This window comes from Microtus pennsylvanicus, chromosome X, assembly GCF_037038515.1.
Source record: "Microtus pennsylvanicus isolate mMicPen1 chromosome X, mMicPen1.hap1, whole genome shotgun sequence".
NCBI lineage: Eukaryota > Metazoa > Chordata > Mammalia > Rodentia > Cricetidae > Microtus > Microtus pennsylvanicus.
Window position 1 is genome coordinate 107,166,956 of NC_134601.1, and position 14,959 is coordinate 107,181,914.

At 32.5% G+C, this 14,959-nt stretch overlaps 1 protein-coding gene across 1 annotated transcript in view; it reads left to right on the plus strand.

Moving 5' to 3' along the window:
• Cfap47 (cilia and flagella associated protein 47) overlaps positions 1–14,959 on the plus strand; it is a 316,226-nt gene that overhangs the window by 215,554 nt on the left and 85,713 nt on the right. Inside the window, 2 exon segments of the mRNA XM_075957827.1 lie at positions 5,725–5,853; positions 8,728–8,825. Of these exon segments, the coding sequence (XP_075813942.1) occupies positions 5,725–5,853; positions 8,728–8,825 (227 nt within the window).

Genomic DNA, 14,959 nt, shown 5'->3' on the forward strand with positions numbered 1-14,959 from the left:
CTCAGCACATTGTATGATCTTTTGATCAGCTAGAACACAGGTTTGTTCATTGTTCTGTACTTTACCATAGCATATCGCATGTCATGATAGACATGATATGATTACTGATGTCAATGAATTCAAATCTCATTGTGGGTTTAGAAATCTGTAAATCAAGCTAAAATTTGATACATGGAAAGTTTAATCATAGTTACAAGAAGCAGAAAATGGGAAGAAACATTAATCCTGAAGTGGGACTGTGAAACAGCTTCAATAGAGGGTAATGGATTGATTAGGACCTTAATGCATTTTAAGCAGCTAATGTGATTGGGGGAAATAGTCAAGCAGTTGACACAACACTAGTGAGAACACAGTGAATATAGTTCATATAAATCAAAAAACAAATTAATGTTAAGGAATAAGTATTTGAATGGAATTCAGAATGACATATTGTTAAAAATATGTACAGTCCTTCCCAGAAGAATCATATTGTATATACCATTGAAATGGGCACTTATGCTTCTTCGTATTTCCCTAAGTGTTAGTCTTATGCCAAAGGAAAAGTTTCTGCAGACTATAAAAAAATATTTTTATAAAATAACTTTTAGTATTTCCTTGTAAAATATAAAATATTTTTTTAATAATTAGAATTTTTTGAGACTTGACTTTCTTCTAGAATTTAAACCAAACTACTACTTAAAATCCTTATTATGCCATGCTTTGATTTTTGACATTCTAATAATGTTGAACAGTGGTCTTTAAGCAATACTCTCATAGCAGCTGAAATTGGTTTTATATAAAATTTAATTTTAGTTTGATATGCTAGAAAATATATCTTCAAAAAATACCTTCTATTTTCTCAAATAATTGCAAATTTTAGAAAGCGCAAGTCAAAAACAAAAAAGCACAGATCATATCTGTCTTACCTATTTTGAAAATGTAAAACAGACATAGAACCTTCTTTCTGTCATTATTCAGTTTCTGGAAGCTATATGTCATACATATTTCCAGAAATAAATGTAAAATCATGCATATTCTTTAAATAATACACAGAAGATCATGAAAGACATAAAGTTACCAAATGCTGATTTATTTAAAAGTATCATGAATTCAAGTTAATTCTAATGAATTTTACTCATTTTAACATTATGAGAGCATCACAAATTTGTGTACATTGTAACTGTGTCGATAGCAATAATAAGAAATCCATTCCTCTTTCTTTATACCTCCTCAAATACAATAATTATTTTATAAATAAATATTTTATATATTGTACTCCTTTACCTATAGGGATATTTTTATTTATTTATTTATTTATAAAATAACAAGCAGAAATAATTTGTGGATGCTGGAATATTATATTGTGATGGCAGTTTTACTCTTAGTAATAGTATAAGAGATAGTATATGAGATAGGAGATAGAATTCATTGAATTAACTATTCTCAGTTGAGATCAGTGTTTTTGAAGGTAGTAAGAATTGAAGGATTCACAGTATAATAATTTCCTCATTTTACTTTTCAGTATTCTTTTCATAGTGATGTAGTTCCTGAATCTATATGCCTTTATAACAATTTTATTAGACTTAGATATATGTTAATTCACCCTAATATTGAGTGTAACTTTGTTTCTTTTATCCATAGTGTTTTCTGGAGAATTAAGTAGCTTAACATTTTTCCCCTCTACAGTTTTGCATTAGGTCAGTGTTGGGCATGCCAGGAGTCACTTTTGTTAATTTGTACCATGTCTTCCATCAAAATTTTAGAACATAAATATATGTGTGTGTGTGTGTGTGTGTGTGTGTGTGTGTGTGTGTGTGTTTGAATGGATATCTGTGAACATAAAGCATAATAACCATATATACCCATTATAATAATAGGTTGTTGGATGGAATCCTTATGTAGAGAGCGAAGATCTAGATTAATAATTTAAATTGCTGAGGAAGAAGCAAACTATCTGAAGCAGTTTTGAAATTAAATTCATTGTGGTGATCTCAAAGATTATGGTGGGCTGTTGTCAAATTTATTGTTAAAGGAGCCTGAAATTTTGAGGTGCATAATACAAGAAACAGATCTAGGTATGCAAAGGCAAAGAAGAACAATCCTTCTATTTCTTGCAGATATTAATAAACTCAAAAATCATTTAAAAACATGGATAAATGCAGTGAATTAGTGTAATTTGTTTTAATGATATCAGGTATATTTGTATATTCCTTCAAAATGAAGCATGAGCTTGGGATAGATAAACTGATGATTATGAATTTCCAATTCTTGTCAAATCTTTATCTGCTGTCATTCAGTAATAGGAACAGAAAAATGTTTGACTGATGATAGTAAAATGTTACGTGTTAAAAATATTGAACACCCATAAAAACTATAATTTCTGCACAGAAGATCCCATGGACTATTCCTGAAGCTTAATTGATAATATAACACCAAATCTAGAAAATGTAATTTATTTCAAGCACTTTGGTTTATAATTTAGAGTTAAAACATAAATACCAATTTAACACTGTAGTACAGAAAATGCAAACCTATACATGCTGCCTTGTATCTAACTACAAATGAAACTAAAGCAAGTCATGTGAATATATTCTTCTCTTTACTATATAGGATCTACTTGGAGATTTTGATGACTCCTTACAATATTTTAGATGCTGACCACAAATAGCCATTTAAGTTTAAATTTATTAAAGCCATATAGCATTCTCCTAGCTGCATGTTGCTAGATCTTCCATATTTTGTACATAACTATAGAAAATTACCTTATTTGCATGAACTTTGCTTGGGATAGGTATGACTCTGTTTATTATATTTGTCTCTGCTATGTGCTACTTTCTATCGTTCCATTGTATTTCATGATGTTCTAAGAATCTTCTGACTTAATATTGTGTTACAAAATGAAGTTTAAGCATTATAGGTGGTTCAGCCTTGGAAATGTATATTTAAATACCTTCACATAAAAGAGTATTTATTGAGATTGTTACATACGAGTAGATTCGAAAAAAATGTATGGCTTTGGCATGCAAATACTGAAACTAATTTTCTTTACCAGCACTATGCGAAAATAAAAAATAAGTTGTTATGTATTTTTAAACAATCTGATAACTAGAAATGTAAATAGTTCTAAATATGTAGCACTTGTAGAGAGCTTGCCTCATGTATGCTGAACAAGAAGAAATAAAATAAGCCATGTGATATTCTTCATAAATATTTACCCCAAATTAATATTGAAACCTTAATATATATATAAAATGAGCATAAAATTATTAGCAATATGCATTATATTTAGGTGGGTGTGTATACCTATTCATAGCACATCGCAAAACTGTCACCATAATTACTTAATCATCGCATATGACTAATGGCTTCCATATTGTTCAACACAACCCTTAAACATATTGGGACCTCTAGGAAAAAAGCATAGTCTATAAACATCGTAACACTTGTACGTCTCACCCAAATAAGTGAAAATGCTTTCTTGCACGTTAATTCTTTCTATTATCCAGAAGGAATGTGAACAGTGTTATCATGCTTGGGGCACTGTCTACAACAAGGAATAATAAGGATATGAGTAAAGATGTCATCTGTAGAGTACCTTCACTGTACTGATTGTTTGATATGTACATTTTATTTTAAATTTCTTTTACATACATATATAATTATATTTTGTTACAAGATTAGCAGTCTCTAAAACTGTTCTCCACGGGGGAAAAATGTTGCAAGAGTATGTAATAGCTTAAATTCACTACTAAGTAAAGCCTAAGAAAAATTTGATGTTTTATAGCAGTTATACTTTATACATAGTAAAACACTGCTAAATCCATTTGTGTAGTATTTATAGGTACTTGTCTAAGCTATTTGATTATGATGCATGTCTAGGAACATATGTTTAGTCTTCAAATTCTGTGTATTGTAAGCTGATACTGAATGACCACAGCTCATTTTTTTAATTATTTTTTAAATATAAATATATTCACCCCAGTTTTTAATATTACTACCAGTTTTGAATGGGTCCAATTAACATAAAAGAAATTATAATGAATATTTCAACAGCTACAGTTTTATTTTTTTACTCTAGTGAATTTTATGACATTTATCATTTTTTACATTGTATTAGCTGAGAAATAGTCCAAATTTGCACACCACATCTAGTGAGACTATTTCATGAGAAACCATGCATTCATCAGAATCAGTTCTAGACAATGGAATGTGTGTGCATGTTGAGCTTTCTCTGCCAAAATCCCTTTTCCTGTCAAAATGCCTATCTTTGCCTGTTATTTTTCCTTCATAAGTTACTATACTTTAAAGATTTCTTGATGAGTATAGCAAAATGGGGAAAGGTATAAGGTTTAAAACAACTCATTCCACAATATTAAAATAAAGAATACTCATTATTTTCTCTGTGGCAATTAAAAATTTCATTTGATCTCAATTTGTCTGAAAACCAAAACACTAGTGTTTCAAATATCTAGAACTTACTCTGTCATTTTTACCAATAGAATAACATATGTGTGCACTTCTTTACCCTAGAACTAAGACCACAGTATGGCTAAGTGCCATAGAGATGGCATGCCAGTTTTATGATAAATGCAAAATATTCCATGTTTTAAATACTTATGGGAAAGATGAAATTTGGAATACTGTGAAATTTGCAATTATAGAAAACAAAATAGTTTGTAAAGGAGATAATAACTAAAAATGTTATAACTGTCTTTGGAAGAAAATAAATAAATCTAGGACCACTAAGTTAATGAAAACTAATGCACACTAATTATTGGCCAGTTTTTCTTATTATAGGAAGTCTGTTGAAAACTACTATTAAGAATTTAATAGTGTATTGGGAGAAGTGGGATCTTTAAGAGGTAAAGTCTAAGAAGTTTAAGGTTCATGAAAATTTGCTCTCAAAGGATGCCCTCTTCCTCCCTCTCTTTCATACCCAGAGAGATGGATCATGTGGTTATTCCCCACATCTCTGCCATAAGCTGTCCCCCCATCTGAAGCTACATGGTCAGTTGGCTATGGACTGAAATCTCCAAGGTTAAAACTGTTCTTTTTATAAATCAGCACACTAGTGTATCAGACAAAACACATTTTAGATTAAAGGATAATTGTAGTAATATGGGCGGCGGCGGGGCTACATCCCCAAAACCCCAGCCGCCTGCCCGGCTAGCTTATGCCCCGAAATAATTACACAGACACTGTATTCATTTAAACACTGCTTGGCCCTTAGCTCTAGCCCTTAATGGCTAATTCTGATATACCGATCAACCCATATCTAATAATCTGTGAGCACCAGTCTTACCGGGAAGATTCTAGCCTAAGTCCATCCTGGGTCAGAGCTTCATAGCGTGCGTCTTCCCTGGAGCAGGTAGCATGGCGTCTCTCCTGAGGTGTCTGCTCTGGAGAGGAGAGCTGTCGAGTCTGACCTCACTTCCTCTTCCTCCCAGCATTCTGTTCTGTTTACTCCACCCACCTAAGGGTGGGCCTATCCAATGGGCCTAGCAGTTTCTTTATTGCTTAGCCAATGAAATCAACAGATTGATATATGACACTCCCACATCAGATAATAAATACTTCAGTCTGCTAAAAACAAAAAAAGAATTTAATAGTGTTTCCTTAAAATTTCCATTAAACTGTTCTATAACCTCATCATATTTGGTATGTAATTCATAGTAATTTTGATGCTTGAGACCATTCCATATACTCCTCACTTTTAAACTAACATCCTGGACTTATGTGTTACAGGTGCAATTACATTTACCGTTAAGGGAAGAGATGAGGAAGAGTCTCAGGAAGAAACAGATCCGGAGAAAGACATCTCTTCACAGGAAACACCATCAGATCCATCTACCATTATTTTTGAGGAATACTCAGGTAAAATTATAGTAGTGAGCTTTATTATTGCACTCTGGAAATTCTGATCATCATGTCCCTTTAAATTAAATATACACTTATGCACATAATACACACTGCAACTTGAATTGCATATGCCTGTCAGAACATTGTATTATTTCAGATTTAATTTTATATAGTTTATTTTCTAAATTTCTGCTGCTGTAACATAATAAGATTATTATAACTTACCACACAGGTTGTCTATATTTGCATTAGTGCTAAGCTGTACAAATTTTTGTGTTATTAAATAAGGACTATATACTAGTTTCTGATAAGTTATTAATGAGTATATTGTCTTAATATTGTAGTAAACTTTTCTTATTTCAATATAGGATATGTAAGCATTCTTTCTCATATGAAACAAACTTAATATTGTATTATTATTCTTATAAGCTTAAGCATTGTGAAACATTTTTAGAAGTTCAAAGAAGAATGTATAAATAGAGAATTGTAATACCTAGAGTGTGTTTCCTGGAAAATGAGTTGTGTGAGTGTCAGGGTCATAAGAGGGTGTTGGAGAGGCATGAACCCAAAAATATAAAATTCTCAAAGCAAAGAACCATACCAAGATGATGTTCTTTTCTTTATTTCTTTTTCTTATTCTTCCCTCATATAATACATTCCAACTGCATTTCTATTGAATGAATTTTTATTGTAATTTTTTAAATAAAAGTATTAGTAGTAGATGTCTTTCTGTCTGTCTTTTTATCCACATGCATATGCACTGCACACACACACACGTACCTTACACATATTATAAGCACACAAACATATACACCCCACACATATCACACACATACACAACCTCCCTGAGAAAACACACACACACACACACACACTGTACCCTATGTGTTACAGGTGCAATTATATTTTGTGTTAAAATCAGAAGATTCTCAGGAAAACACAAATCTGGAATAATCTCTCTCGTGCGCGCGCTCTCTCTTCCCTCTCTCCCCTCTCTCTCTCTCTCTCTCTCTCTCTCTCTCTCTCTCTCTCTCTCTCTCTCTCTCTCTCTCTCTCTCTGTGTGTGTGTGTGTGTGTGTGTGTGTGTGTGTGTGTGTGTGTAAAATAAGAACCTATCTGGCAAAATGTGGTGGTGCTGCATGCATTTAACCACAGCTCTTGGGAAGCAGAGGATGGCAGATCTCTGTTAATTTGAGGCCAACCTGGTGTACAAAAAAATTTCAGTAAAACAAAAAACTGTGTAATGCAGCATTGTATGTTATTCATTATCACACGAGGTCACAAAAAAGTGTTTTTTAATACAATACATTGCAATGCCATGCAAAGTAGTATATATACATGGAGATTTCAGAAGAAACAGACATTGATAATACCATTATTATAACCCCTAAATTTACAGATAAACTGAAAACAAAAGAAATTAGTAGCTTAACTATGTAATTCCATTTAGAATCATAGTTCCTGATTTTTATTTTCCTTTGGAGCCCGTCCTGGAACTGGCTCTTGTAGACTAGGTTGGCCTCGAGCTCACAGAGAGCTGCCTGCCTCTGCCTTCCGAGTGCTGGGATTAAAGGCATGTGCCACCACTACCTAGCTAGTTCTTGAAAACTTTTAAATATAATATTGTGACTATGCGTGAAATTTACTCTTCACCCTGAGGTAACTCAACATTAGACTACCAAAGAATCCAGAAATGTGAAGCTATGCAGATGGAACAACAGGAAAGAAAGAAAATGAATTTGATGCGAATACAGAACCCCTCTGTAAAGGGACTTGGTGGCTGATTCAGATTTGTTTTGATGCCAGTATCTGTATATCAACAGTGGCATTATTTTCTGCTCTAAAGGAAAACTGGGAATGCTGACACAAACATCGTCTCACTACTTCTCCTAAACCTCTTTCTAGCTTTTTTTGAGTTAGAGTGCAAGAGTTTTAAAAACTTCCATGGTATCTGAGCCTCATACTCCTGACCATGTCCTTAATTTAAATTCCTATAAGACTACAAATGAACTGTTCATTTCAGTGCATTATTTACTCTTCTTGGTATACGTTTATGAATGTTTTAGAAGGTAGGGTAAAGTATTTTTCATTCAGACCGTTAATGCTTCACTTAAAAGCTTCTTAAGTTTGTATGCTGGAGAAATGAATGAGTTACTGTAACAGGCATAAAGCCAGGAGCATTGCCTGGCCATATGCAATGGGGATTCTCTTACTGCTCACCTCTGTAATACAAGCAGCTCCTGGATGTTGAATGAATAATAATAAAAACCAAGAGACAGATACTGGGGTTCAAACTGAAGTTCAGAAAAGCAAATCGGCCAGCCACTAAGTCTTAGCTCTACCTCACACCAAAATGGGGGACCTGCCTCCATGAATCCTCAGACTGAGACCATATCTGAGACCTGTCTCCTCCCGTTTTATATTCCTCTCTAGTTCTGGAATTAAAGGCATCCACCACCACTGCCCGGCCTCTGTGGCAAACTAGTGTGGCTGCTGGGATTAAAGGTGTGTGCTACCACTGCCTGGCCTCTGGCTGACTACTTTGCACTCTGATCTTCAGGCAAACTATCTTTATTAAAACACAAGACATATACCACTATACTTGATGTTCTCAGATTTCCTGCTAAGTCCAATAAAAGTAAAATAGGTGCCAGCCATGGTGGTGCATGCCTATAATTTCAGAATTTGTAACTCTGGGGTATGAGAATCATGGGGGTTTAATGCCAACCTGAGCTACATAGTGAGTACAAGGAAAAGGAAACTGAAAGAAAAGGAAGTTCAACGTGGTATGTTTATGGTTGTCATATTTGTGTAGAATTCTGAAGACTCTAATAAGAAGTGCTTGTCTGTTGTTGTCTCTATAGTTTTTGTTTTTGTTTTTTTTTTCAGATGAAAAAGTTAAAAATTTAAAAATCTGGTATCATCTCGATATCCATAGCTTTCCTGGACCTCCTATAGACACAATCGAACTTCACTGTATTGCTCTGGTAAGAGCCCAGAAAATGTTCATGAACTGCCATTTGGGAAATAGAGCACTAAGTTTCTATCCTTAAATCATACACTCCAAAAAATATACTGCAATTAATCAGTCAGAGCTTCTCTAGACCTTAAATGCTTTGGAAAATATCTTTTAGTTATAGGGCATTTTTTTGGTGACTTCCCTACTTTGCATTCTGCCTGCACATTTCAAGATTTGTTAAGTAAATTTAACTTTACCCTATCTCCATAGTTTCCATATATGTGGTAAAAATAGAATTGTGCTTTCTAGATTCCTTCATAAATTCTTCTCAATATCTACAGTATCATGTTTAGAGTCCTAGAGACTTGGGAGTGCTGGGATTAAAGGCGTACTCCACCAGTGCCTGGAAGATTTTCTTAACTTAAGTTATTCATGTGTTAATAAATCTATATCCAAAATCATTTAATAGTTTCAAACATCAATAGTCTAGATTTAAGTGAAACAAGTTGACATTAATTGCTAATAATAGTTTAATTAGATATAATCAATGTATTATTAGCATACAGAAATTTAAATCGATCAGTATTATTTTGAATTAATTTTGTTATTTTAATTAAATTTGAATTGATAAGTGTTATTTTTATACAACCTTAAAATTCACCTCCCAATAATATAAAGTAAGAAAATATTTCTGATATTTTAAGTCTATAAGTTGATTATATCCCAAGGTGTCTTCTGGATAAACCTTCATTAAGGCATAGGAAATACATGATGAAAATGTTGAAATGCATTCAAATGTAGTTTGCAAAAGTATTATCTTCTAAGTGGAAAATTATCTATCTTGAAGATAGGATGATTTCAGTCAATGAACATGTCCTATTTCATGGCCTAGTATTTATAGTAACATAGAGACTTACGTAAAAGATTATTTTTCTTCATTTCATCTTTTAAAGATTTGTTACTTTCTATTTTATAAATATGACTTTTTATATACATGCATATACATTTGTCACTCCCTACATGCCTGGTGCCCTGAAAGCTTGAGATGTGTATTGGATACCCAGGAACTGGAATTCAGGATTGTTATAAATTGCTATATAAGTGCTAGTTACTGAACCTAGGTCCACTGCAAGAGTGACAGTTGTTCTTAATTACTGAACTATCTCTCCAGGCCACATAAAGCTTATTTTTAAACAGCACTTTAATCATACAACCTCTTGATGTGTAAAATGATCACTGGATTAGAGTTTCTCTCCTTAAGAAGACATGGTAGAAAAAATTTAGACAATTAAAAAATTAGGAATATAAGATAGTACCTTAGAAAGGGAACCATTGGCTTACTTGCTAAATATTTGTTTTGTATGATTAGGAAGATAAGTTGGAATGTGTAAAAATTAGGAAACATACATGCAAATCTGAAATCACAAACTCCTGTTCACATTCTCACTAAAATGTTCAGAAGGCGTTTTTATTTTCTTGCAACAGTTCCTCTCCCTGTAAAAAAATACTAATGAAAAAAATTGATATTTGTTTCATAATGTTCATTTTTGAGTGTGATACAATGTTTCACAGGTAAGGAATACCACAATATTTAAGTATTTCATATAGCTATGTAAAATTTTAGAAAATGTAAAGAAACTTCTATGTATCTCTTACATTGAGGCATTTCATGTTTTCTTTTTAAACTTAATAGATATATTTCCCTTTCATGAGTATATTGCTTTCCTCAAGTATTGTAGCTATTTACAATATTGCTCCAGTTGTAGTTACAGGAAGGTTTTTGTTTTAATTAAATACTCATTTTCAACTGAGGCAGGTTGAAAGACTATTTTAAACTAAGTCTATGTTGGGTGGTATTGTCGAATGATGTTGCTTCCAGTTCATTAAATTTACCTGCCCTTCTAGCCATAAAATTGTATACCTTCTTTAACTTTCCTATACAGAGACGAGTTTGCTAGAATTGCTCCTTTTTAAATATTTACACAGTAAAGCCTTTTCGTGATCTTTGAAGTAGATGCTTAGTACTTTCATGTATATGCAGAAAATTGTGTTCATAACATAAACATTACTTTGCCATATTTTAAACTACATTTGTTGGTTTGCTAACTCATTTGTGAAATGTTTTACTTAAACCTAAGATCATAAGATGTAGCAATTGTAATTCATAATAATAAGACATCTCTCATTTACAGGGGTTTCTCAGCTGTTTTTGATTTTAAAGTGCTTTCCACATTTTTTAGACAAGAATGAATAATCTAATATGTCCTAAAATGAAATCCATATAATATTTATATTCTAAAGGTCTTTATGTTACTGCTTACTATACGCTGAATGAATCATGCAACAGATTGTATTCTCAGTAAAAGAAATTAAATGTGAAGACAGTAATTTTGGTGATTTAAAGTATTTAGGCTGTTTTTTTGAATTAATAGACAAACAAAAAATAAGACACCTCCTCTACAACATATATTGTAAATACAATATAACTTGAATGTGGGAAAATAAGAGTAAACTATTTTTGTCCTAATAACTTTAGAAAATCTAGTAAATATCTTATGAAAATGTGTGTGAATAAAACTTTATGTGCTGCACCATAAAAAGGGAATTCTAGAATGAGTTCAAAATGGAAGAATTTAATTATTTTTTTAGCAAGTTCAGGTTTTTAAAAATAATGAATAAAGATTTCCTTAGATTTAATATCTCACTTTGGGAATTTGGAGGAAAATGCAGCTATTTTGAGACATCCCTATCCACAATTGAAAAAAAAAAAACTACTCTGAATGGAAAAAGAAGGAAGGTTTGAACCTGCCCATCTCTTCACCTTTAAAATCTTCAAGTGGGAAGTATATGTTAACTAGGTAACAACGTTAAAATTATCTGAAAGACTATAATTTTAATTCCGAGTACAGAAAGTAATACCTTTGCACTGTGTATGTTTCAGGTTGGATTATGGATTGTGAGGTGAAAGGGCTAAGATAGAATGAGAAAATACAGTGGCATACAGATAAGAGCAGCAAAGAGATAACAATGACATTTCTAGTTTATAACTGCCTCCTTCATTTCTACAACTTCCAAAGTACTGTAACTAACTTCAATTTAAGAAAATTATATGGGTAGATTGTAGCTATCATTTCTCTGAACTGCACAGTTCCTTCAAACTGCCCAAAGTTCCATTTGTCTATTGACTTGGTGATGTTTGCAAAGTGAATAAAAGTGGAGTTGAAAATTTCCTGAATGAAATGTTACCTAAATTAGTAGTATTGCATGATTTCCATCTCAGATATGATCATTTTATAATGAAATCATGATCATCTTTTAATAGAGGATATGGTGAAAGGTATTTCCTGTTACTTTCTGTTAGATTGACTCAATTGTTTATATGCAAAAACATCTTTACTTGAGCCCAGCAAGGAGTAATGAAGTTTTCAGTTAAAACAGTTGGTGAGGTGTTTAAGTTCTGCTCCGATCTCAAGTTACTGCCTTCAATCAATACCTTTCAAACAACAAGGCAATCTAGACAATCTAGTTCAGGTGTGTCGTGTCAGATTTTCAAATGGATACTTCTAAGTATTGTGAGTATTTGGTATCTCAGGAATAAGGATAATTACATTTATATACAAGCATAGTGTCTTCTCATAGACCACACCTTTCACGAATACTTATTTTGTGTTTCTAATATTCATAGCCCTACTCTAGCTAGAGAGTAAGAAATCGTCACGAACATTCCAAGTATAGTCCCCTTAGGCAGGAAATGATAATTCTCATATAGCTAGAAAACAAACAAAATAATTTAAATGAGAAATTTCTTAGGAAGTTTTTTATTGTCTTAGATTTTCTGATAAAAATCATTAACCTCAGAAACAGATCCTTGTATTTCCTATTACAATATGTTTTGCTGCATCGTTTGTCCGAGAATCACTACGTGTATTAGAAATTATTGCAGTATTTTTATCATTACAAATAAACCCAGGGTTTCAAAAGTTATTAATATAAGGTATACTGATTTTAACAATCTTGTGCAAATATTCCTGAGCCGTGTGTAGACATCTTCCATTTTGTAATTTTGGAAATCAAGTTCCTACCATTGTATAATTCCTTCATCCTATATATCAGATGAAAGAAGTTAAAACAGAAATTTTCTACTAGTTTTGGATTGCCTTGCTATATAAACCATATAATGATATCACTCACATAGCATTAGAGGGAACAAGATACCAGTGTGCAAGAGGACCTAAGAGATATAACTTCTGATTGTTCTTCAACTGCCCAGAGACTTGGGACATACTATGAGTTGGAGCACAGACATTTAGTGCAAATAATTTTATGGCTGATCAAGGGAGATGAGAAGTATTTACCCATTTCTAGCCAATAAGCATGCAACCTATAAAGCAGTGAAATTATGTTTTCCTCAATGATGATGAGATGACAGTTTAATTGTCCTTCTTTTGGTGATTAAATTAAAATGTAATGCAAAATAGTAAGAATTTAATAAGTCAAATGGAGAAGGTTGAATAGCAACAATTAATCCTCTTTCTTTTTTTCTCTTGTCCAACCTGTATCTTGTAAACTGACAGTGTTATATTAAAAAAAAATAATTATAGGAGGAAATGCAGTTGCATCCTGGGTGTTGAAAAGAGCGGATCCTATAAACCCTCTTCCCCAGATTGAGAAACTTCTAGGTAATCCTGAGGATTGGAAATGGGATCAAGAAAAGGAGTCAAGTAGAAAAAATATTGACTGAGTTTGAATTGTCTTAAATATAACAAAAATAGCTCTTTCTATACTGGGAACTATTTTAAGATCACTACACAGAGTTGAAAAAGGCAGATTTCTTCATGGATTTGGATAGCAGTAATCAGTGAAACTTGTCAACTGAGGTAGTTAGTTAATAACTGTTGGGGTGGTGGAGAGTCGGTTTTCTTTAGTGGTTAGCCCCTTGTAGATTGTCCATCCTCTTGTGAATTGATCTGCACCCATGCATATATGGACAGCACTAGTTAGGCAGGAAGAGTAGAAAAGGAAGAAGAGGAGAAGTTAGATACATGAAGTTGTAATGGGGACTTGGTTCAGGTTGTGGGAGGATTTGTATGGAAAAGTTGGGTGGGTATAATCAAAATACACTGTAGGTGCACAGCTGCCTTCCAAAACACATTATATATGTGCATAAATTACCAAACAACAAATTCAAACATTATGCTTTTAAAAACAGTAGAAGTTGTCACATTGCATATCACCAAATTTAGTCCACCCAATGTACACCATCACTGTTACAGTAAAGGATCAGATAAATTTAGAAATTACTATCTCTGTGAATAAAAGCAATTTTGGGTGATTATGAAGATAATTTGAAGATTTGTGGGAATGCTCCCAGATAGAAGTACAAATAAATGTATAAACACAGGGAACAAACTTAACTTGACAGGAAAGGATGTGGGAGCCCAAATATTAAGGGAAAAAAAAAAGAGGCATGTGGAATTGGAGTATGAACCAAATAATTGGTAGGAAGATCACGTGACCAGTGAATTTCCTCATGGCCAGATCTCAGAGAGATTCAAAAGGCATGGGAGATTTTATTACATATGCTGCCTTGCCAGTAGGGCATGTAAAAAGAATTACTTGTTTAATGATGTGTTTAAACATCTTGAAATGTTGTTTTCATTGTGACAATTAGTAAACTTATAAATGAAATCTACACTAAAATTATCTTACATTTATCTAAAATCTTACATGTGTATTGCTTGCCTCTGAAATGGTTAATAAGCAAAGCTTATTTTAATAGTATTCTAATTTTATATGGATACTTCTCTATAACTTTAAATCACAACATACATTTTATGATTTCCTCTATTTTAATGTTTTTATATTTCACATAATTAAGTATGCATATGAAGGCAATTTTTAACATACATTATTCTGGCTAAAATATTGCTTAAGGACAAGGAAGAGAAGAGTGTTGAATACCTTATAAAGGAATACTCTATTGTTGAACCTAAAATAATTTGTGTGAAGATGAAAGATAGCTTTAGAAGTCTCCATGTTCCCTCATTACTATTTAAGTTGAGTTTCAAAAAAAAGTAATCAAAACAGATTTATATTTTATTTTGCATACTCATCAAAGTAGAGGACTATGTCTTTGGCAAGACAAATAACAGCCAAAGATTT